General features: G+C 34.6%; 1 protein-coding gene across 1 annotated transcript; it reads right to left on the reverse strand.

Moving 5' to 3' along the window:
• Window positions 1-1,239: 1,239 nt before the first annotated feature.
• On the reverse strand, window positions 1,240-11,277 carry LOC110644742 (uncharacterized). The gene is made up of 16 exons (XM_058136042.1): window positions 10,935-11,277; window positions 10,657-10,755; window positions 10,455-10,546; window positions 9,681-9,781; window positions 8,645-8,735; window positions 7,596-7,654; window positions 7,378-7,498; window positions 6,816-6,884; window positions 5,626-5,678; window positions 5,408-5,516; window positions 5,011-5,181; window positions 4,745-4,903; window positions 3,981-4,073; window positions 2,851-3,033; window positions 2,134-2,348; window positions 1,240-1,940 (listed from the first exon to the last, which is right to left on the reverse strand). Exons 1-16 carry the CDS (start codon window positions 11,065-11,067, stop codon window positions 1,592-1,594), a joined length of 2,097 nt encoding a protein of 698 aa, XP_057992025.1. The 5' UTR covers window positions 11,068-11,277; the 3' UTR covers window positions 1,240-1,591.
• Between the last annotated feature and the right edge of the window lie 14,418 nt (window positions 11,278-25,695).

The raw sequence follows: 25,695 nt of genomic DNA on the forward strand, positions 1-25,695 counted from the left end.
AAAAGAAAAATCCAAGGCATGCAAAACAAAATAAATATTAATGAAGTAGAATTTTTCTTAAAATAATAATAATAATAATAATAATGGAAGAAGAAGGAGACAATGAAGCAGGCCTGGCCGTAACACGTGGTTAATTGACGCTATATCATGAGAAAATACCTTTTTTGCCCACCACGGATAAATGTTTGCCTAGTGGACTCCATCCTTGCATAATGTTTTAAATTGAAACTGGACACGAATATTAAAATAAAATATCTAAAATTTCGATGCAATTTATACAAAATGTGGTTTAATATTTAAACTCTAACGAAATTCAACATACAATTTTAATTAATCACATTATTTCAATTTCAAACAATAAAAAGAATTACAAACATTCAAAATAAATATTAAATAATCTATATGATATATAAAAATATGAATAAAAGGTGAACCAACTAAGCAGGGAAATCTTTAGAACAAATATGTTGTACCCGGTGAGAGAACATGCAGATTAATAGAACAACAATACCCTATTCAAAGAGGGGAACTAAACTCTAAATTTAAAGACGTATAAGACACTACAATAAAAGCATAGACTAAGGAAACTAAAGAAAAGAGATATAGAAAAGAGATAAAAGGAGGAGTTTTGTCATGGTTGCTCCTCCCAACTAAAAAAAAATTTATATGATTTTCACATGGTATGGTAATTATTCTTTAAACTCTTAATATGATTGTTATGTACGATTGTTCTCTTGTAAGGTTTTGTTCATAAAACCTTTTTAATTGTACTTTATTTAACTCCCATATATTTTTATTATTATAGATGAGGATGCGCATATACTGAATATATTCTTTATATTTCCTAAATCAACAATAGTTTAATATATTCAATTAGTCACTCATGCATTTTTCACATTGCGTGTAAATTATGCATTATATGTGTTAAAAAGGGATTTCATGAGTCTATAAATAAAATAAAATAAAAAAAAACAAGAACTTAATTTAACACAATTAAAATATAAAAAACTTTTTAAACAAAATCTTACAAATAGAGGGAATTCAAATGGTTTTGCTATTATAGCATTTAATTGATTGGTTTGTTAAAAAAATTACCATTTAAATGTTAAAATTTGCCATACCATATCTTAATTTACAAGTAATATTTTTCAAATTCAATCCTATAATTCTTTTAAAAAGTTTTTTTTTTAAATCAATATCTGATAAAAGAAAATATGCTTATTAAAAGAAACATAATAATGAGTTAAAAATAAATTGTAAATACACAAATAAACTAGCTATACAAAATAATACAAGCTAAGCTTCAACTCCTTTTTTGATAGCAATCTCACCAACCTTTTTTTAAACAAGTTTCTCTCCAAATACAAGGGATAAAACAAAACATGATAATCAAAAAATAAAAAGTTTCCCAGTATATATGGGATAAAACCAAAGGCAAGAGCAAAATCCTAGCACCTTCGCATTCTCTTGTACAATTTGATTGAATAAAATGCCACCAGCTCAATCGTTGTGCTGTGCCAGTGAAGCCACCAAGTGCAGCTAAAGCTATACGAGTCAGAAATCACTTGCACCTGAATCGATGTGTTCATGTTCACCGTCGGCCTCTTCTGCCCTTCCCCCGATTCCCTCTTCCGCCACCTCTAAACCCTCCTGATCTACCGGACTTTAGACCTAATGACTGTACTCCCCTCCTCTTTGCACCCCGTGTTTCTGTTTCTGTGTCTTCCTTATCCTCCTTGCACTTGGCTGAGCTTCTTGTAATGAAGGAAATCTCTCGTGACCCTCCTGGTCCCAACTTCACATTGTTTGGAAGTCCAGAAGTTTGCCAGTCATCTCCAAGAGCTGCCACTCTCTCCCCCAACGGAAGAGAATCTTCCTTTGCGAGTGATACTCTGTTCCAGAATGCCTCTGCATGCCGCTCATCCTTCACTTCATATAATCTACGCATTTTAGTGAAGAAGGTAGTTAGTGATTTGCAAGTATTCAAATTGTTTTGAATAAGAACCCATCCATCACATGTGTGAATGCATGCTTTTATTTCCTTGGAAGATCAATTTGATGCTCACAATTGATATTTTTAATATTGACAGCAGACACATAACTGGAATTAAAACAGGCTACAAACACCTTTACCTTGGAACTTGTGATTTATTTTTTATTTTTCTCTTATCATCGCCAGGCTCATCTTCTGATGACTCAGATGAGGCAGCATCATCACTCAAATTCTGATCTTCATCATCCATTACGGGTTCAAAGTGTTCCTCTAGCAAAGAGGGTTGCTTCTTGGAATCAGAAGCCAGTGGATGTAAAGCCAAATATTCTCGCGACTGCTCATCAATCTCAAAGTCCTAGACAGAAGAATAAGGAAGGATAGCATTTAATCAATAATTAAAATCAAGTTCAAGGCGGAAAAATTAGGAAGGATAGCGTTCAACAATATATAAAGATCAGAAAGAACAAGCAACCAGAAAGACAAGTAGCAACACAATCCTTCTTTTTTTTCATCATGGACCAACTGTATTATTTTTGAGAAAGAAAAAATGAATTTCAGATACCACAAGTGACTGCAATTTTTTTTCTTGTAACCCCTCAAGACAAAAATGAATGACTAAAAAGCTTAAATGCTATTTCTGTACATCATTATAGCAAGTTTATCTTTGAATTCCTCAACATCATCGAATTCAAAATTTGATTAGATTGTAAGCCCTATTTGCATGTTATTTATGCTATAATTGCTTCTAAACTGAATAGCATTATACTTTTTAAGCTGAGAAAGCAGTCACTTTGACGTGAATGTCATCTCACGAACACGAGATAAAATAAAAGTGCCAAATTTTCAGATCTTGATACCTTATTTTTGAACAACGATGCAAATCTCTCATCTTGAAATAACTCACTGCTAAGTCCTTTCTTTTTCTTTGATGGTTTTTTGGTCTCATTTTCATCAGCATCTTTCTTTTCATTCTCAACTTCTTCATTTTCAAGGATCCTAGCTGCAAGATCACGGTTGACCTTGGGTAGTCTTCTCCTAGTCTGCAGGAAGAAAAAAAAACTGTAAGAACCTACATAAATAAAAGTAAAAACAGCTCCTTTCCAGACCAGCCCAAGCACTATTGAACAATTTAATTATGGCACATCTGAAGCAATGATGTGAACAGATAGCAGAGAAGGGATTGTAAGTTCTAATTTTCTGTTTAACTAAAAAAGAAATATCAGCATATGATATATACATATAAATACGTATTTACAAGCAATTTCAATCACAAACTGTTTTGGGATAGCAAGTTCACATTCCCCCCCCTTCATGTAATAATTTCTCTGGAAATCAGTTCGAAATCATAATATCATGTTCACTTCTATCATGATGAATCAATTGTGTACAACCATCCTCACATATGCCAACAAGATTCCAAATGACATTACTAAATCTATTGCCCAACACCAGAACCTACCTTTCTCAAGGAATGGAGAATTTCCAACAACATATTTTACATTTAAACCAAGAAAACTATCAAACCCATGTAAGGTATAAAATGTATTGCCCAACACCAGAACCTACCTTTCACAAGGAATGGAGAATTCCCAGAACATATTTTACATTTAAACCAAGAAAAAGATAAAAAAATGTTGGAGACATCAAAAGGAGTCAAGGAAAAAAAAAAGGATTTATCATGTTAAAATCAATACAACATTATCATGTCTCGAAAGAAACTAGAAAAGTCAAACATAAAACTGTTACATGAAGAGGCATCGTTGAGAAATTATTTTCTTCAAATCACCAAACTAAAGGTAATGTAGTAATAGTTAGTACACAAAGAAACCAGTCCTACTGACACACATTTCAGCACAACGGCCTATTAACTGCCTCAAAAATTTGCTGCAAGTATAGGCAAAAATAACAATAGAAATCAGCCTCCTAAATGGCAGGATTAAAAGTACGAGTTGAGATAATAAATATTCATTTAGGATGCAATGCTGACCGTAATTCGAGATTTGAGTTGAGCTTCCAATTTCTCTCGTTTCCGCTGCTCTATATAAGCTTCATAGGCAAAAGGATCTGCCAATGCTTTTGCCTGCATAAAGGTCCAAAAGGTTGATAAAAATAGAACAGTAAAAAAGCAGACACTGTTTCTTACCATTTATGTTTGAAATGACCCTAAAAAGGAACCAAAAATCACTTCAATACACTTGACTTAGAAGTTTCAAATCGTAAGATCAGCCATGAACTTAGAAAAGCCAACTCAGAAAAGCCTTAAATTACAAATTTAGATTCCCAGCTACAAATTCAACTAAGCTTTTAGTCCTAAAGCATCTGGGACATAGAAGACATGCCTAAGAATTAATAATTTCACTCTAATTGATCTTACAGACAACCAAGAGTCAACACAAAGAAACACTACAACACTTTTGGATAAAACCTAGAAGCCAAAGAAACTAATATCAACACTTTATTTCCCAGTAAACAGGCCTGGATACTTTGTCCGAATTTTAATCTTTCTGAAAATATTTCTTTGTTTAGTCAACATGATAAAGATGTCATTCAGTCGAAAAGAAATGAAAAATTGTAAATTTCAATCCACTACTTTTTCCTTTCTCGCATGCAAAAGCTCCCTTGGATGGGAAAAGAAGAGGAAGAAGGATGACTAACTAATGCATGCATCTTTTACTAGCTGTGATCAGTTTCCTAAAATAACTGTTAGCATATATACAACATAAAAATAAGTATGTGGTGAAGCATCCACACCTTCTTATACAACCGATAATCAATGAAGAAGCCATGCATGTATGCTCTTAGAAGATTGGTTCCAATCAAATTTGTCAAATTCAATTTTTCAAGATCTTCTTTTGTCAAAAATTTGTAATCATCATATATGGTTGTTTGTGCATTCTCCTCCAGCTCTTCCTGCAAAAAAGAACTCAGATGATGTCACCGTTGTCACTTATAACACTAAGATCCTAAACAAACAAAAAATGGGAAACAAATGAAGTCAATGATATCTTGAAACATACTGTTAGATTTTCAAGATTAGAGCACCACTTAGGAGCAGGTCCCAAAGAAGGAATAAAGTAAGATGGTATCTGGCTGCAGTCCAAAGCCAGTAACATCAAACCACTGTTATTGAATACACATATATCATTTATCGTTCCAGCTGTAGGTTCAATGCTTGTCATGCCATTTCCCTGAAGAGAATCAAAATATCAACAAAAAATTTAAAAAAAAATGAAAAACATTATATTCATTTTAATAGGAATCCAATATCTAATGATCAATAATATCCAATATATTCAGTTTGTTATACCAAAATCACCCAACCAAAAAGGACTTTGCAAGTATGAAAAACACAAGCAATTGCATATGTTGATAAACATTTTGATTTCAAACACAATCAAAAAGGATTTTACTTACCGTCTCAGGATCCCATATTCTAACTATATGATTATCCGTAGTAATTAGCATATCTCGTTCAGAATTGAGAGTTCGATGCCACTTAATGTCCAATATTGGGCTGCCATACCTATGTAGTAATAACAGTGTTTCCAAGAAGCAATATGTCAAAAGAAAAGGAAACTTTGAACATAATTGTTCACCAAAATAATAAGTTAATAACCAGCAAGTGAACTTACATATGATCCTTAACTCGCACAGGTTGTGAGGATCGCAGATCATAAAGCAATACCTACACATTGAACAAGATTAAGACTACTGCACTCAACCAAAGTATTAACTCGACTGATAACCCATAAAGTATTAAATCCACAAATTCATCAGACAAAAAAGGAAATGTAAATATTTGGCAGCACCGAAAGGGAATAGCATCCATCCTAGAAGATTGTGGATTGCTACGATTTTTTTTTTAGCACAGGCTTCCTGTATAAGAAAGGAATGATGATGGCACTGGCCTTCTACTAAATGGATCTTCATTTAAAAGATCCTCTCACTTTTTCACTCTTAGAAACATGTTATCTGATGCACTTCTACTTTTCTTTCCCTCTCTTTGCACCAGCTTTACCTCATGATGACCATAAGAAAATTAAGACAAATCAATTTTAAAGTCTTAAGAGCTATGGTCTAGTTTTCATGTAAGCTTATTGAGGATGTAATTGAGTACCATCTAGTGTTTACAGTATTATAAGTATATTTACTTTAGTCAATTAAAATTAACTGGTGGTCCAGCCTATTAGAAGTTCAAGATTAATAAGGAATTTTGTAATTTCCAAGCAAAGCTGGAAAAGGCTGGCTGGTGGATAAGTCAGAGATTATAGTATTTTGAGTTTTGATTGTGGATGAGAAATAAGAGGACGTTAGAAGTAATGGAAAGAGTATTGGGCTGTTTTGGAGTAAAAGACAACATGGAAATGATTCCATGAATACCATTTCCAGCGCATATGGCATATACCAGCTCCAGGCTCCAGCAACATTGCAGCACACTTGATGTCTACCAATTTAGTCTACTAAAGCTCCTTATATGGTGTTGTAATTTTGAGCTAAAATTTTAACTTGCAATCATTTTATTAATACTCTAAAATGTTTGTGGTTTTCCCATCAAAACTGCTTACTGCATTGAGTGTCCCAGTGGAGTTTAGCATTTAATGTCGAGACTTCTATGACTTGAATAAGAATTTTAACCAAGTTGATATTCTGCATGCAGATGGGTCCTTTCTGGCTCCACCATCTGATGTATGCTCAATTATGGAGTTATGTCATCAATAACGCCAAATAACGTAGATCTATGTGAAAAACATGCGGTTGAAACTATGATTATGAACATGAAAGATTCAAACAAGATCTCACATGCTTATGATGAACATCATACCTTCCCAGTGCTACTTCCAACAGCCATGAAGAAACCCCCATCCTCGTCAAACTCTAATGCAGTGACCTCCTGCAAATCCAGCCAGTACAGTGAGAAATTATTTTTTAGGCAAGTAAGACAAACATGATATAATCCAAAAAAAAATTACAATAGATCATAGATTTATGATGTGATATGGAATGAAGAGAGCCAAGATACTATGTTCTTGCTATTCCATCTTTTAAACATGATAGCAACAACAAATTTCTATGACAACTATGTCCAATTATGTACCAGCCCTCAGTCCCTCACTACCCCATATGAGAGAGAGAGAGAGAGAGAGAGAGAGAGAGAGGCAAACAACAAGAAGTAATGAACAAAAGAAGATCTGCTTCTGATCCAAAAATCCAAATGTTGAATGTTGTTATTATCAAATCAACAATCATCAAGACTCAGGCAATAGTCTTGACTTCACAGCATTTGGCTCTCAAATATAAGAAAAATTTTGCATAAAAATTCAACAAGAATCAAATTCAAAGAAGACAACTTCCATATACATGGACCAAGATGTAGGAAATCCTACCTGATCAATATCACCAGCAGGTGCCACTGCATTAATTCTACCAACTGAAGATCTCATCCTCATATCAAAACATTCCACAGCACCATCCTCGCCACCACAAGCAACCAGCCCGTGAAGCTTGCTGAAATCAGAACACATGAACCATCTCAATCTTGGTTGAGCATAGGTCAACAGCCCGAGATATTAAGCATAAAACTATGATAAGATTCACCAACAACCTACGACTAACTATATTCAGGGCCTGTGATTGCGTGTTGAGTGAGGATAGAAATCGTCCCTGCAAAAATAGAAATATATAATTTCAAAGATAAAAATCCTGTACCCAATAAAACAGTTGATAAGGATAATAGGACACTTTAAAAACAAGCCAGATGGAATGCCACTAAATCCTTTGAGGGATTTTGCTAAAGAACTGAGATCAAGACTTACCTTTATCCAACAACAAATACATAAACACTATTAATGAAGTTAAAAAATGAAAGCAATAAAATTAATAAGAAAACAAAAAAGCAAATGTTCTGTTCCTTTGACTGTTTATCCCAATAGATCAACACCCCACGACAGACTCATAATGGACACATAAAATGGATGTGAGACTCAGCTTTGATCCTCTACCTACACCAGACATATATGTACCCAATTCCTGTACTCAAGTCCGGGCAACAAATATCATAGAGTAAATATTATCCAAACTTTAAAAAGTAGGAAAAAAAAATAGCCATACAATCCACCATCTACCAACCCAAACAATGTCAGTGCAAATTGGTGAATACTATACTAACAAATGACTTCACATACATTCCCTATTTAGCGTCACGGTGCTCCCTATATGAACAAACGCATTTTTCATAGGTTTGAGGGTTCAGTTGGTATGTTCAGTACTTTCTTAATTCTCAGACCATTAGTTCTCAAACAGACAGTGAGGATGACCTGTTACAGCTCTGTACTTATTAAAAATGGGCACCATATATAAAAAATGGATACTTGGACAATATAACAAATTTCAACAGATAAGCGCAATAGACATTGGCATGGCCATTCAAGAAGGAACTTCAAAAAGGTAGAGACACTCAAAATTTACATATTTGTGTTCACAGATTGCCAATATGACATAATTGCAATAAAACAATTTTTTCACAAACGATTAAGGATTTCTGCAAAGCTAGTTTTGTCTGCACAACAAAATCATCTAAACAATAAGAGATATTGCAAACAAACCATCATCCCCTGCTAAATCCATCACAACAATGTTAGCAAGGTTGAGTACCTGTTCTAAATTAATCCGATATAAATCTGGAGATGAAGCAGCACAAAGCAAGTCACATGACCAGCAATCATATGCAATATCCCTTCCCATCCTGTGAAACACAGAGACACAAATGAGCCCCTTTTTTTTACTATCAAATTGATAAAAGAAGAATTCAGTATAGGACGAAAGGAAAATGATCATAAAGAAGATGAGTTCTCTAATACAATCACTCACCACGCATAGAATCCAATAAGAGAATGTCATGGCCAATGAAGCAGAGTAGAAAACAAGCATATTCAAGGCACTTATAATTGTAATTCATTCCAGTAGACACTGATCATAAACCAGAAAAGGGTAGAAAATTCCAGTTGGGGAAGTTCACAATATTCAAGGAAAGAGATGCTAGCAAGGTAAGCACAAGATATTTTGCAAGTCACGTATAGCTCATTTTTTGAGCATAGATGACTGATAAAGTGACAAAGATAGTCAACATATTTGCAAATTTTTTAGCATAAATGACTGATAAAGAGACAGATGGTTAACATATTTGCAAAATTCTTATCCATAATGAAGTGGACCATTGCAGTTTCTCTTGATCCCTGTATTATGGTTAATTTGTAAATCTTTTTTTTTAATCAGTTTGGTTCCACAGAGTTGTTATTGGAACAGTGAACAGCACACTGAGAAAGCACATGAATCTTAATTCTTAAATATAGCAGACTTAGTCAAGTTACTCCATGGGCACAAGAATCCAGCTAGAGCTAATGCCTTATTTGTTAAGCAGGTCATCAGGCTTCAGCATTGCCAACAATTAAAATTCTATAACTTCAGTTTTTAGCATCCAACTTCTCTCTTTATCTTTTGTGACTTAAGAGCACCAATTTCATCCAAAGAAATCTAACAAACAAACAAGCATGATAACAGAAGAATGCCAAGCAAAAAAATAATAATAATAACTGCAGCAGAGTAATACACTATAGCAAAGTGATCACATAAAAAACAATGCATGACATGAAACATGAGCAGGAATATCAGTAAAGAAAAGAGGAGAAACCTTGGAATCCGCAAGCTGTAATGTTTTCCATATTTCGCATGTAGGCAAACAGAACGATCAGCACATAAAAATGCAAGCTTTGAATAGTCACTATCCAATATCTACATGAAAAACAAATATCACATCAATACTATATCAAAATCACAATAAAAATGTAGAGAGCGAAGCACTTTAATCTATTCTTACCACTTTCTACCCTCATTTATTTTAAATTTTCTCCCTTTTCTCTTTCTTTACTCTTTCCTCTTTTCTCTTGTTCAATTGCCCATAAACAACAGATTATGAAGGTTGTCTGTAAAATCAAGGTTAAATATTTTAGAGGTAAACCATCTCCCTTACCCATATCCCATTTGCTTTAGCCACCTTAACTAACTTTTTCTCTTCTTCTATCAGCATGCTTTCATCTCACAGAACCTCGATGTAAATTGTCTCATCCACATTTATTAATTTGCCATGAAAATTGATGGCAGAGTTATCACAATCACATTAAGAGTTCCTACCGCAGTCCTAGTAAAGGATACATAAGTGCTAATTTCGCAATCAATTTTGATAGTGAACTAAGAAACATGGCTGCAATTAAATTAAGTCAAAGCTTCATGAATCAAAGGCATGTCAATTAAAAAAAAAATAGTCAAGCAAGATGCAAATGACCAATAGTCAGTGACCAATTACAAGTATTGTATCATTCTGCAATTCAAAACTAACCCGCATAGTTCCTTAAAAAATATTAAATCCATTGGCTTAATTATAGTATCCAGGAATCATATATCATACCTGAAAATCAATTATCTCAGAATCCAAGTGTCTTTCAAACTTTAAAGACAATTCTCTTAGCTCATACACTTTAACTTGAGGTGGGTATATTCCTGCATTTTAGAGCATGTAATTCACTGAGAATGAGCGGACCAATACCAGAGGTGCAATTATTACCTAACTAAACTTTAAAAGTAAAAATAAAAAATAAACTTAAAAGCACCTGATGCGATAACATACTCTCCATCAGGAGTTGCTTTGATTTTACTTGTAGCAGTTTCAAAGCTCAAGTCCTGAATCAACTCAACTCTTTGCTGATAATCTAAGGGGGAAAAACAAAGAGGAGCACATAATATATATAAAACTAAGTACCAACTGCCTAAGGGTTTAAGCTAGGGTTTAACAAAAACTTAACAGAATAAACCAAACATTTCACAAGGCATTAGCATAAAATTAACAATCAAAAGTCCCAAAAAAAGGCAAGAGAAGCCAAAAGCATACTTCTGTCTTTGCGAAGAGCTCGTTGTTTCTTGGGGGGAAGCCAGGTGGCGAGAGAACGCTGCTGCGATGAAACCGTATACATCTTGACTCCATTTATGGAGGTGGCCTTCAAGCTCCCTCCTTGCGCCGCCATCGTCTTCTCTTATTTCTTGGACCTTTTTCGACTTCTATACGAGTTGTTATGGTTTTTGGTTAAGCTAGAATTTTGGTAGTCGACTTCAATTTTAAAGCCAAGTCCTCAACTTCGATATCCAATTATCAGCGCTGTGTTATGCTATTCACACGAGCAGAGACTGATGGAGAGCGGAGATAGGGCGAACCTCAGGTCTTGTATTGTATTGAATGTTTTGCAGGAACCTAACACTTATTAAAAGAACATTCCACGTCGGTATGCCATGTCATAGGATGGCTCCAAAGTTTCCAACGTGGCCGACTAGTCATTTAAATGAAAATTTACTATTTGATACTTAAACTTTACCATTAATAATATTGAAATTCCTATATTCAGTTACAATTAGACCCAGCCACGGGGCTTGTTTTGGTTCAAACCGGTCTGAAAATTGCTAGTTCAAGGTTCATTAAAAAGGTGAATCAGAGCCGACCCTTAAACTCTTCTAAGGTTCCAATTATGGATCAATATGATTCGATCCAATCTAATTTAAATTCAATGGCTCAAATATTTTTCAAAATTTTTTTATTTTTTAAAATGAAAGAATTCGGTTTGACTGAAAATCAAATCGAATTATTTTCATTTAATTTCAATTCAATTCATTTATAATTCGAGTCAAATATAGTTTGACCTGTTCCATTTTGATTTAAACCTATCCAATTCCCATTTTGAACCGCCCATTATCGGTTCTAGTTAGAGCATCACGGGAAGATTATTCCATAGTCCCGCTATACCGCGTCACATTAATGAATTGGTGTTCCAAACCAATAAAGTCAATACTCAGTTAATAACATAAGCCAATAAATTTGTTTTAAAAAACAAAAAACTTAATAACTTAACACTAATTTAAGAGAAAATATCCTAATTTTAAACAACAAAATTAACGAGTTAAACGCCCTCACGTTAGATTTTTAGTTTTTTTTTTCTCCACTGGCAAACCACTGATAATGATAAAATCTTTAAAAAAGAATGCACAGGGTTAAAAAAAAATTGCCAGGGACAAGACTTTGATGCTTCCATATCCATACTCATGTTACGACAGAAGTTTATTTCACGAAGTTTTCTTATTAAATAGTTTCATGTTGGTGGGCTTATACTGCTGGAGGTTTCTTAAAGAAAAGCCAACAACTAGAGTTTTGTTGAACTCTAGGTTTCATGATACTCCAGAGGACTGTCCTTTCTGTGGTGAAAAAGAAACCATGCATCATCTCTTATTCTCCTTCCCCAAAAGCAATAGAAGTGTGGGATCATCTCTCTTCAAGGATGCTCGATGAAGGACTGTTGGATGGAACTTTGCTCTCCCATTCATACCCAACTGAGGATCAATATTTAGTCTCTAAACTGGTCTCTTTGCTGTGGCATGTATGGAAAAACAAGAATAGGCAAACTTTTAATAAGAATGCTCTTCCTTACCACCAGCTCATCTTGATGGCAATGTTACATTATGAAGACTTTATCTCAGCTCACCCTGCCTCTGCTCAAGACGCTTCTATTCAGGAGAGTCAACAACCTTGGTTGCCTCCCCCCTTTGGCATGATTAAGGTCAATTTTGGTGTACCAACAACCATGAAGAAGAATTTAGGGTCCATAGCTACAGTTGCTCTAAATTCTAGGGGCAATCTCATATGTTGGTCATGCAAACCCATTACAGGTATCTCTGATCCCCTCACTCTTGAAGGTATGGCTTGTAGGGAAGCCATTTTGCTTGCCAAACAGAAAAGTTTTTGGTATGTCATTCTTGAAGGAGACTCCTAAATTGTTATCAATAGTTCTAACGGTGCCTTTATTCCTCGAGACATTCATGGCACTGTTCAGGATGTCTATTATGAACCAACCTATGGGCCGGACCGGCACTATGATCTGAGCCGGCATAAAGTTCCCGAGACCCGTAGTAAATCTTATTGTTCTCAAACCCATGACCATGCCCACAATTTAGGCCCAATATGCATATAAAATAATTTAAATTAAACTGTTATAATTTTATTTCGGGCCAACTTAACAAAGTAATTATCAAAAACTAAAATTAGGAGAGTCCAGCTCAACCCTGTTACATCATTTACAAACTATTTAAAACTCATAAAAAATTTTCATTTGTTAATACAAAACTTAAATTCATGCAGTTCCTGACAGGATTAATGCTACTACTAGTACATGCGGAGTTCTAAATTATAAATTTAGATAATAATAATACAGTTACGTAATTTTTTTCATAACATGCGAGGAAATGAATAGGTTATTCTGAAAAATGTCTCCTCTTGTAGCCTGGAAAAATATAATGAACATGAATGAGCGTTTGACTCAAAAAGTAAAATATCAATTTTAAGTACAATTTATATAGCTATCTAAAGCTAATGCATCATAAAGAGTGGAATGTAACACTATCAAAATTTTCATACACATCACATCATAATAGCAAAAAGGAAATTTGGAGCACTCACACACCCAATACTGTTTAAACAGTACATATATGGGAGCTGATCCCCTATACAACTCTATTAATCCAACATCTGCCAGCGAGTGTTTCTCAAGCCGAACTTTCGCTTAATAAACCAAATGCGGGGTCTCAATGAGTGTCTCTCAAGCCGTGTCTACTCCGACTTATCCATAAAGGACCGGGTCCCAGCGAGTGTCTCTCAAGCCGTGTCTACCCGTCCTGTCCATATCCAATACCATACCACATGCACGCCAACACACGCACACTGCTCTAAATTACCACAAATAACATCCATGGCTATTCATCAATTAAGAATGCAATATAAAACGTGCTTAGTATTTAACTACATAGATACATATTTATAAGTGATGCATGGGCATGCTTGAACATATAATAATATCGAAATTATAATTAAAATTAATATTTTACTCACAGAGTTAAATTGAGGTCATTGTGGCGGCTGGGCAGAGAAGGAAGGCTGCCCCGGCTCACCTGACAATTTCATTATAATTATTTAATACATTTGACTCAATACAAACTAAGAAAAGACCAAAGATGTCCTAAGTCGTGCTGAAAATCCGGCAGAGTCTTCCCTATACCCAGGACCTATTAAATCTGCAAAAAGATTCAAATAGCACTTCTAAATTCTCAATTTCCACAATCACATCTCATCAACATTATATGGCCCCTCCAAATCAGACAATAGTCATAAACTTGAAAATTTATGTTTTAGTCCCTATAATTGACATTTCATAAAAATTCACTCAGACAAGCTCTAAAAATTATAAATTTTTTTTTAACTTCTAATTATACTATTAGTCCCTCAACTTCTTAGAGGTTTACAATTAGATCCAAAATTATTTTATTTATAATTTAAAAATTTTGGGTTGTTACATTATTCCCCCCTTAAGAAAAATTCATCCTCGAATTTAATAAATAAGAGATAAGGAAAAGAAGATTATTAGAACAAGTACAATCATTACTCCTCCAGCTATGCAGAGATTGGTCAAACATTTATTATTTAAACTCTTTATAAATTATAGATGACATTCTACTGCTCTCTGATTCTACTATAGTATCCTATCTGCCATCATCTCTTTCTAGAGGGCTCTTATCTTGTAACTATTCATTGGCCATTTTTTCTGACATTTCAAGTATTCGCTATACCTCTCTGTACTTGACTTGATGTCTCTTAATTTTAATCAACCTTAGCGCTTACCCCTCAACCTTCTACTTCCCAAGGACAAGACTTATGTTCCTTATCCTACAATATTCTATAAGATGTTTTCTGTAGAACCTATCATAGGCATCTTTATTCTAAATCTTTACTCGTCCTTTGACCTTAACAGTTAGTACTAATGCATCTTCTCACTTTCATGATACTTCAAATTTTCAATATATTTGTGTCATTACTAAGGTACTTAGACTAACCTCTGTCTATCTTATGTAACTAGCTAGGTAGAGTTTCCTCTAAGGGCCAAGTGTACCATTTATCAACATTAGAAAGTGAACTGGGTCTCTTCTCTTATATAACAAAAGTGTTTATATTTCCTGACAACTCAGTCCATGCGACTTTATCGTTTCCCACCCCTTCTCTGTAATGGAAATATCTATACTTCTTCCTAAAGCTTATTAGCATGTGGCCTACTGCTGACACATTGGCACTTAGATCGAGGCTCCACTACTCCTTTAATCTATCATCTCATAATAACTTGTTTTAAACATCTCTTAGTGTGTTCCTAGCATACCTATTCCTTATTATCCTTATCATTATAACTAGCTCTACCGAGCTTTCTTCCTGTCCTTTGAATCTTATCCACTTCCTTTTCCTGTTTCTGCTATTGTTGATATCTTTTTAACCTGTTGTACTTATTCCTTAATCTTAGTCCTGTCTCACCCTTATACCTTTTCCTTCAAAGATGTTTATCCCATCATTAACTTTAACTTTCTTTTTATTTCTTAGTCTTATCTTGATTACTAGTTCCATTACTTAGAGAATTCTAACCTTACGATTGACTCCTACCAGCACATTCTTCACATTATGTAACACTTGTAATTAACCATAGAAAATTCTTTTTGTACTCCCTTTCCCAACTTAACTATCATAACATTATCATTCTCTACTAGCCTTAGTAGGAAATTGCTCATCCTGGATGGATAGGAGCCCCAGAAACTATAAGTTCTATCTGAACTAACACGACTGTGGAAAATGTGTGTCATGCCTTAATTCCAAACATGATACTTCACGTGTTAATTCTCCTTAATATAATCACATATACTGCCCATAGCTTTTCAAACTTTAGCCTCAACTTTTCCCATTAGCAACAATTCCATTCACTGTAACTCATTAGCAAATAACACTTCCTCCAGCTTATAGTTCAAAAGGGTTGTAAGCCCTAGTAACTAGCTTGATTTAACTCCTTAGATCGAGGCTCCACTACTCCTTTAATCTATCATCTCATAATAACTTGTTTTAAACATCTCTTAGTGTGTTCCTAGCATACCTATTCCTTATTATCCTTATCATTATAACTAGCTCTACCGAGCTTTCTTCCTGTCCTTTGAATCTTATCCACTTCCTTTTCCTGTTTCTGCTATTGTTGATATCTTTTTAACCTATTGTACTTATTCCTTAATCTTAGTCCTGTCTCACCCTTATACCTTTTCCTTCAAAGATGTTTATCCCATCATTAACTTTAACTTTCTTTTTATTTCTTAGTCTTATCTTGATTACTAGTTCCATTACTTAGAGAATTCTAACCTTACGATTGATTCCTACCAGCACATTCTTCACATTATGTAACACTTGTAATTAACCATAGAAAATTCTTTTTGTATTCCCTTTCCCAACTTAACTATCATAACATTATCATTCTCTACTAGCCTTAGTAGGAAATTGCTCATCCTGGATGGATAGGAGCCCCATAAACTATAAGTTCTATCTGAACTAACACGACTGTGGAAAATGTGTGTCATGCCTTAATTCCAAACGTGATACTTTACGTGTTAATTCTCCTTAATATAATCACATATACTGCCCATAGCTTTTCAAACTTCAGCCTCAACTTTTCCCATTAGCAACAATTCCATTCACTGTAACTCATTAGCAAATAACACTTCCTCCAGCTTATAGTTCAAAAGGGTCGTAAGCCCTAGTAACTAGCTTGATTTAACTCCTGTCACCTCTCTGATCATTCTTTCGTATGTAACATTAGGTACACCATTATCGTCATTTTCGCCTCAAAAGATTGGATATGTGCTAACGCCCATCAAATTTTCAATTAATTGGGTCACTTTGACATGACCTCTCTTCTTAACATAATCTCCTAGAATCGAAACATGAGCTAATTTGGAAAAAAGGAGAAATATTCTCTCACCATTTATGGTATACCATTGTTTGATAAATAAGATTTAGCTCATACCCCTTAGTCTCCCTTTTTAGTTTCATTATTTCTTTATAATTATTGTGCATTATTACAAGATATCAGTTGTATCTACCATCTATTATACTGTTGTCCTGCCTGACATATCATCTTAGAATTTACTATTTCCTTTTTACTCTCCATTTATCTTCCATACTTATAATTATTTATCCAATGCTCCTTATACTTAGTTATATTATAGAAGATAAAAGCACTCACAGATTCTTTCAGATCTACTCCAATCTTACTAACAATCACTCCGCTAATCTATGTACTTCTAAATATTTTATAATTACACCTATACCTATCTTGTCCTATTCTGTCCATTATTAGGGTTATGCTACATATTATCATACTATTATTTATTTATTTATTATTACTCTTTTTTTTATATAATTATTCCATCGATCACACTGAAAATATATGTCTAACTCTAATTTTTGACTCTAGGTCTCACCACTCTAAATTTTAATATCAAGCCTCTGTGACATTATCCCTCATCTTGCATATTTATATCCCTTATGTTGACTTTTATCCAACTTACTCCTACTGATCTTGCTTCTTTATCTGACAACACAATTCAAGTTACCACAGCACGCTCAACAGTTACTACCTACTTTAATCGCACACCTAACCTAATTTCCATTATACTGTCAACAACCAAAAGGGTTCTTATGTCATTGCCCCATTATCCTACCTTGGGGGTAGAAAACAGATAAGGTCTAATCCAGATCCTGTAACTCTAAGCTCTAGCCTCAGGCTCCTAACACTATATCAATTATGACCTGCTCTAAGTCCTGTACTTCTGGGTTCCATAACTTAACAATGTTCTTCCTAATGTCATCCTTTTATACGCTCTTTATCCTCTTTTTTTTTTTTATCTCGTTTAGCCTTCCTAGAACCACATTAACCTCTTCGGTGTTTTGGCTCTATTCTTCCTAATCTTATCCTAATCTGTTTTTCCAGTTTATTCTTTAGCCAACTCTTTTTATCTTACCCAAATCGAAACTTTCACTCTTCCATCCTTTAGCTGTATTTTCTTTTTGAACCTGATTGTCATATGAGAAACTTATACCTTACTATCCCTACCACATCATTTATACCACAATGTTACTCAGAATTGATCATCTAACTATCCTAGCTAGACTTCTACTGGCATTCAGGCTATCTCTCCTACTGCATTTGAACTGCACTCCATCTATATATATATATCTTTTTATCTTACCCAAATCGGAACTTTCACTCTTCCATCCTTTAGCTCTATTTTCTTTTTGAACCTAATTGTCATATCAGAAACTTATACCTTTCCACTATCCCTACCACGTCATTTATACCTCAATGTTACTCAGAATTGATCCTCTAACTATCCTAGCTAGACTTCTACTGGCATTCAGGCTATCTATCCTACTGCATTTGAACCGCACTCCATCTATATATATATATATATATATATATATACATATTTTATGATTTATCGATACTAACTTTTGTCCTTTTCCTTTTAGTTTATTTAGAGTATATTTTAGTCTTAAGCATTAAGAAGCTAAGGATGAACTTAGGGAATAACAGTCATACTTCTCCTGTGTGATCTCTATTCTTACCCTTTTGGACTACATAGTACCCCCTACTACCTTAGGGAGGGGATCTGTGGCAACTCTAATTTTTCATATCCATTTAATTAGCTGAAACTTAAAATACTAGGTATCCAAACCCATCATTCAATTTAAAGGCTTACATACATCTTGATCTTACATCTTATAATTCCTACATAGAACTTGTACCCTCTCCAGAACACCTGAGCTAACAACTCTCTATCTCACGCTATTATCCCATCTGGGACACTACTCCATAAGTCATCATTATCAGTAATAACCTTCGATCCCTTCTGAAAATATAGGACTATACCCTAACTTACTGCAACAAAGGTACTACATTTACCACCTTACCAAAACCATGTCAAATTAATGACTCTCTTATCATACCATAGCTCTATAAATCATCAATTCATAGTTCCGACCTTCCCCAGGTAGTAGGGTTGTACTTTACACCTTGTTGATACACACAAGGTATACTATTCTCACTAAGCTCTAAGCAAAACATCTGTCATACTGCAAAAACCATCCAAAATTCCATACTGAAGACCAGATGGTCTCACTCTATAGATGTCACGTTTACTTTGCAACTAATCCGCAACCTCTGGCCTGATGACAACTCTTAATGTAACTCGAGCTCATGCTAGGGTAACCGAGTTACTGACTCTAGTTATCACCCAACTGTGACCTTTCGATATTCTAGCTCTAGATCCCTAACCAGGAGTTCCCAACTCCTCTGTAGATATAGAACTCTGTTTTGGCATAATTGTACCAAAATAGAGGCCATTCGCAAACACTCTCATTATGGAGCACCATAGGGATGCACGCAGCTCTACATAATAATCTCATATTGGTACTGTAATCTGCAGCTTACAGCACAAACATCGAGATTATTGCATAGTTACTACGGTACGTCCTGACAGACTAGGTCTTCTAATTTTTTATCTCTCTCGAATATATTATTATCATAAACTTATTTTGACTAGGTCATCCACTGATGACTGCCAACAGTGGTATCCTCATCCTTATCTAGGGCAACTGTACTTTTAAGACTCACCTTTATGTACTTGTGCCTTGCACGAAATTGGCACACCACTTAAACCCATACTAACAAAAATATAGTATTTATTGGAGTAGGTGTTTCCATGGTAGACCTTAATACGTTTGCTAAATCTATTTCACGTCACCATGTACTTCACAAAATTGAGGTGCTAAACTGAAGCACTCTTATACTAACTGAGGAATAACACAAAAACTAGAAACAAGGATTTACAGAAGGAAACGAAATAGAATCCTATACTCCGCATGTGAACTTCTAATTGTACTCTTCTTAAAGCTTTAGACATGTACTTCCCATGAATCTGGAGCCTAAGCTCTGATATCAACTTTGTCACGACCCAACCTATGGGCCAGACTGGCACTAGGACTTGGGCCTGCATAAAGCCCCCGAGACCCGTAGTAAATTTTACTGTTCTCAAACCCATGACCAGGCCTACAATTTAGGCCCAATATGCAAATAAAATAATTTAAATTAAACTGTTATAATTTTATTTCTGGCCAACTTAACACAGTAATTATTGATGTGGCCCAACCGCAAGTGCATGGGTCGTACAAGTAATATAGAAAAGATATCGTTCCCACGAGGAGTTGTGTTAATGATTGAGTTTTTGATATAAAAAGTTGACTAAATTGAACTATTTTTGAAATTAAAACAATAAATTGATGGGTATTGGAGTGTGAATTTTATGTGTGTGAAATTAATAGTTTATTCAACAATGTAATGATTAAACTAAATTTGCATCAAATTAAAATAAGCAAATTCAAATATGGCAAGATTTAAATTGACAAGTAATTAAATTCAATTAGAAATTAACAATGATAAAAAGGCAATTTCGGAATTCGGGAGTTCATATTCAAGCTATTTTTGGATTTTAAATTCGTTATCCAATCTTATGGAACTTACGGGTTTTAAGGAGATTAATTCTTAAATCCTTTGAATACCCTTTCGAGTGAGACAAAGAGTGCCTTAATCAATCTAATCCAACTTTTGTGGAGTTAGAGTTAATTAAGACTCATTAAGTTCTTTAATAATCTGTAAATCCTCTTAATCCTTAGTCTATTTCTAGATCTAAGTTAATTAAGTCCAATTTCTTGATTATCTATCACAAGGTTTTCTCCTTTCGGTGTGTCAACCATGGATTAAGAACATCACTTAATGGGATCCTACACTAAGCATGTCATTAAGCACATAAGAAATGAATAAAACTCATTAAGACCACAAAATATGGATTACCCAATCAAAATCCACAAAATATCTCAAATATTACATCCCTTACTCCAGAATCTAATTAAAACTACTCACTACCCATAATATTTACAAGATATTCTGAGTTAATATAGAAATAAAGCTTTAATCTAAGCTAAGAAACAAGAAACCCAATACTAGAAAGGTAGGAAAAATGTAAGAAAAGAAAGAAATCTCCAAATCTGGTTGGAAATGGTGTGGGAGATGATTGTGACTCTTCAGCTGCTGCCTGCACCTTTCCCTTTTCTTCCTCTCTTTTTTCTTTTCTTCTAAAATGGGATATGGGGCTATTTATAACTTTTTCTGACATGGAGCCCTAAAATGATGTGTTTGAGGTGAGATTTTCTGAGGAAATCTTCTACCAGCTCATTAATGAAGTCTTTGTGGGACTGCATAAGTTATGCAGTCCCTTATGCAGTTTTCGGCTGGTTTCTGGCTCTCTTATGCGAAACTACATGACCATGCGCATAAGTTATGCACAATTCTGTGAGGCTGCATAATGGAGGCACGAATTTGCATAAGTTATGCGGGAATTTATGCACAATTCGGCAGGTATTGGAACAGTGTTTCTTCTCCTTATGCAGATCTGCATAACTTATGCGGCAAGTTATGCGCAATTTGGCCAATGCATGCTTCAACTTTGAAACTTGTTTTTGACATCTTTGGCTGCAGAAATCATTCCTCAAAAGTAAAATTTCTTTTTAGTCCTTCAAAAACACCATTTTTCCCACAAAATAAAGTAAAAATTACAAAATAATTCAAAATTGGCAATTATGAAAAACTAACTCAATAACTAATGAAATTAGCTAAAAGTGACTAATAATCAAATAAAATGGCTATGAAATTAAACCTAAATGATTATGCAAAATGTATGCATCAAATACCCCCAAACTCAAGCTTTTGCTTGTCCTCAAGCAAACTTTAAAATGTGATGCAATTTTCAGGGGTGCCTTATCCAAAGAGCTATGAAAATCACCTATTAAAGTAACTTAACATACCTTTAGCCATACCAACAATCCATTTACCCATCCTTCAAAAATGCGAAGAATTTAATGCTTATCCAAACTTTCACCGCTTAGCCATCAAGTCAATTATCAATCAAAATTCCCAAACCAACCAATCAAAAGAGAGAGTCATGCTCAAAAGGAATTCTAGAACAATCAATAGTCAAAGTGTCTCTATATAGAATGATAGAATTAAATGAATGAATGGATAATTTTCTAATCCCATAGGCAAATTCCCTACTCCTATCTCCACTAATGTAGCAAATACTATCAAGAAATCAAAGGTCTTTTTAGGGATGTAATGGGGCCATGGGGTTCAAAATGAGGCTAAGAAGAAAAATGGGTAAAAATGATTCAAAGCATGAGAATATTTTCAATCTTGACAACATAAGGTACACTTCTTATTTTATTATATTTTTTTTTCTCTCTATTTTTATATATTTATATGGGGGAGAGAAATACACAATGAGGATTGTCAAGTGCTAGCATATTTTACAAAACACATAAAAAATGGAGGGACACTTTGATACTTTAAACTTGTATCTTGCATTTTTTTTTATGATTGTCCCTAAAATTGCCACCCCCAAACTCATTTCTTTTAATACTTTGGGTGGATTTCTTTCATTTTGAATGACAATAGTGAAAAGCACATATACTAGCACTTTTACAAGATGACAAGCATTTCTTCTCCCTTTTATTGTATTTTTTTCTTTTCTTTTTTTTTCTCTTTTTTTTTTATATGTACCTAATGTTATAAATAATTATTCTCATAAAAAGGGTTGGAGTGTTTGGTTCATTGGCTAGGTAGCAATAAGGGTTTCAAGAAAAATTAGGAATAAAAAGGCTCAAAGGGGTTTGCAAGGGTCAATTTTAATTAGGAAAAGGGCCAAAGGTTTAAAATGAGAAGGTTTAAATCAAAGAATGCCTAATCATCTCTCTTTTCAAGTACAAGCTGGTATTTCACCTTGAAAGGTTTAGAAAATTTGTTCTAGGATTGGTGAGACATCATTTGACTACCTTATATCCAATAACTCCCTCTAATCACTCCAATCTCTAAAGGACTAGTTGGGTGGCTTTTTGGCTAAGAAGATATAGGCAAGGGATAGACACTTCAAAACTTTTCACCTCTTAGGAAACTTTCAATCCACAAACCCAACTAAAGGTAAGTCAAATCACTCTCATGGGCAACTTGTCAATACTCAAGGGGTTTGGCAAAAGATTTTAATGCATGATGCATGATTCCTAAAAATGAGTAATGCATTAACTAAATGGAGGAAGTCTATTTGTGTGCAATGTGTACAATTTCTAAGTGATGTATAATGTGTGTGTGAATGTATTATGTATATGTATATATGGATGTATATGTAAAATATTTACAATATATGTAAATGGAATAGGGTGAGATGTTCCTATACTGAAAATGTGAAAAATGTAGCAAAAATAGCAAAAAAAAATCAAAATGCACACCCCCAAACTCAAAATTAGACATTGTCCTCAATGTCTCAAGCAGTGCATTATCAAAACTCAAAGCAAAGGGAATAACTAGGATTAGTGAAATTTAAGAGCAAAAAGAAAGAGTTACCTGATATAGAGCAGATGAGAGTTAAAGAGATAATGGTGATGCATAAGAAGCTGCACAGGTTATGCAGAATAAAATGCTATACAGAACAGGTGCATAAGGAGGGTGCATAAGCTGTGAAGTTCTGCATGAGTGGCATAAAGGACTGCACAGGCTATGAAGAACATTTGCATAAGGAGATTCACAGCCTGTGCAGTATATTCAAAAGCTGCTGCATGATGAGTAGCAAGGAAAAATGTGCAACCACCAGTAGAAGCATGCAAATATATACAATGTATGGACAAGTATGCACAAAAGGGCAGTAAAGGCCATGAAAGTCAATGAAAAACTAATGGAGTAGCCATGCAATAAAACTTTAAGAAAAACAGAATTCAAGGCAAACTAAAATTGTTTCAGCACATCCAAAAAGAAAAACTCCTAGAAGTTTGTACAGAATCAAAATAAAGACTAATCTAATTCTATTCTTTTGCCCTTGTCCAAAGATGCTGCTAAGGGATTGGTTGGAACTGGCTGCTGTCGAAGGGGTGGTTCTGGAGGAGGTGATGGAGGTGGAGGGGTTTGTTGTGGAGGCGAATCGGGGTTTGGAGGCTGCATTGCCAAGGGCGAGACTTGGAGAGGGGAGGTTTGAGGAGAATGAGGAGGTGAGTCCATGGGGTTGTCGACGATGGAAATGGAAGAAGTGATGGAGAAAGTAAAAGAGACAAAGGGGCGTTAGGGTAAAGGGGGGCGAAAAGAGGAGTGGAGAAGAAGGGGAAGAGTAATGCCGGAATAAATGGACGTGAAGGGACAGGTGTGAACAGAAAAGACGGGAAGTGGAGGTGGAAAAGTGGATGCCGAAAAAAAAAATTTTGATTTGCACAGGACTTGTGTAAAACTGCATAAGGGGAGAATGAGTGTGCATAAGTTATGCACTCTCTTATGCAGGTTTCGACTAATAATGGAAGTGTAGGGAATGTGGTCATGCAGAAGTGCATAAGCCATACACTCTCCTTATGCAAGTCTCGGTAGGTTTTGGGTTTCTAGAATTTGTGGTCATGCAGAAGTGCATAAGCTATGCGCTCTCCTTATGCAAGTCTCAGCAGGTTTTGGGTTTCCAAAATTTGTGGTCATGCAGAAGTGCATAAGTTATGCGCTCCCTTATGCAGATTTCGGCAGAAAGAGAAAATGCAGGATTTGAAGTCATGCAAAAGTGCATAAGTCATGCACACACTTATGCAAGTTTCGGCAGATATGAAATTTGACAAAAATGTGGTTATGCAGAATTGTATAAGCTATGCACATCCTTATGCAGTTTGCAACAGAGATGAAAAATGGCAAGAATTGTGGTTATGCAGGATTGCATAAGCTATGCACATCCTTATACAGGTCTTAGCAAGATGAGAAAATGGCAAAATTTGTGATCTAAAAGCTGCATAAGCTATGCAGTTACTTATGCACAATTCAACAATATTGAGATTACAATTGAAAATGAATTGCAAGTTTGAAAAATATACTAGAATGCAGAAATGTAATTCTATTAAGCATAAATCATGAGAAATTATCATCAAAAACATATCAACATATACAAAATTCATCACAATTGCATCAAACAAGCTTGTAGAAGTGAGTTTTGCATAAGAGGCATTTGTGAGTTATGCCATTTCAATTCAAATTCTGCAAATCAACATTTAGCACATTAAAAACTCAATAGAATCTGCATAAAGTTGCATTTATCCACAAATGAGAATGGACTCCCCAAGTTATGCCAAGAAAATGCAGTATGTCCAACTTAAATCTCACAACCCAAATAAGCTCAAAACTATAAAAATGACCCACTTACCATCATATTAACATGATAAGCACAAATACTTAAAAGTTACACACCCAACCTCACAAAGAAACATAAGTTATGTGCTGCAGCCCCTTCTTTGCTGCAAATTTTTTTTTTCTACATAAACTAAGAAACAGACCTGCACAGGTTATGTAGTGAAAATGAATCAATCTTGGAAGAATTGAAGGACATAATTTCAGATTAAGAGTCACTCCCCAGCAGTTCACCAGCCTTCCTCCATTGAAATACATCTACAAGGGACAAGAGTTAACAATGTCAAAAGTTGAATTTGGGGAGATTTAAGATAAAAACAAAAGCAATGTAAATAAAAGTAAATCAACAAAAGTAAAATAAAAGAACTTGGGGTGCCTCCCAAGAGCGCTAATTTATAGTCCTTAGCTGGAATCTTTTCATGTTTCATGATGGCTGAAATTGGAATTTATTGC

The sequence above is a fragment of the Hevea brasiliensis genome, chromosome 15 (assembly GCF_030052815.1).
Source record: "Hevea brasiliensis isolate MT/VB/25A 57/8 chromosome 15, ASM3005281v1, whole genome shotgun sequence".
Taxonomy (NCBI): domain Eukaryota; kingdom Viridiplantae; phylum Streptophyta; class Magnoliopsida; order Malpighiales; family Euphorbiaceae; genus Hevea; species Hevea brasiliensis.

Coding starts and splice junctions, on each gene's coding strand:
- LOC110644742 (XM_058136042.1), bottom strand. CDS start 11,067: ATGGCGGCGCAAGGAGGGAGCTTGAAGGCCACCTCCATAAATGGAGTC. Junction 10,547..10,656: donor AGAGTATGTTATCGCATCAG/GTGCTTTTAAGT, acceptor TCTAAAATGCAG/GAATATACCCACCTCAAGTT. Junction 4,074..4,744: donor ATTATCGGTTGTATAAGAAG/GTGTGGATGCTT, acceptor ACCTTTATGCAG/GCAAAAGCATTGGCAGATCC.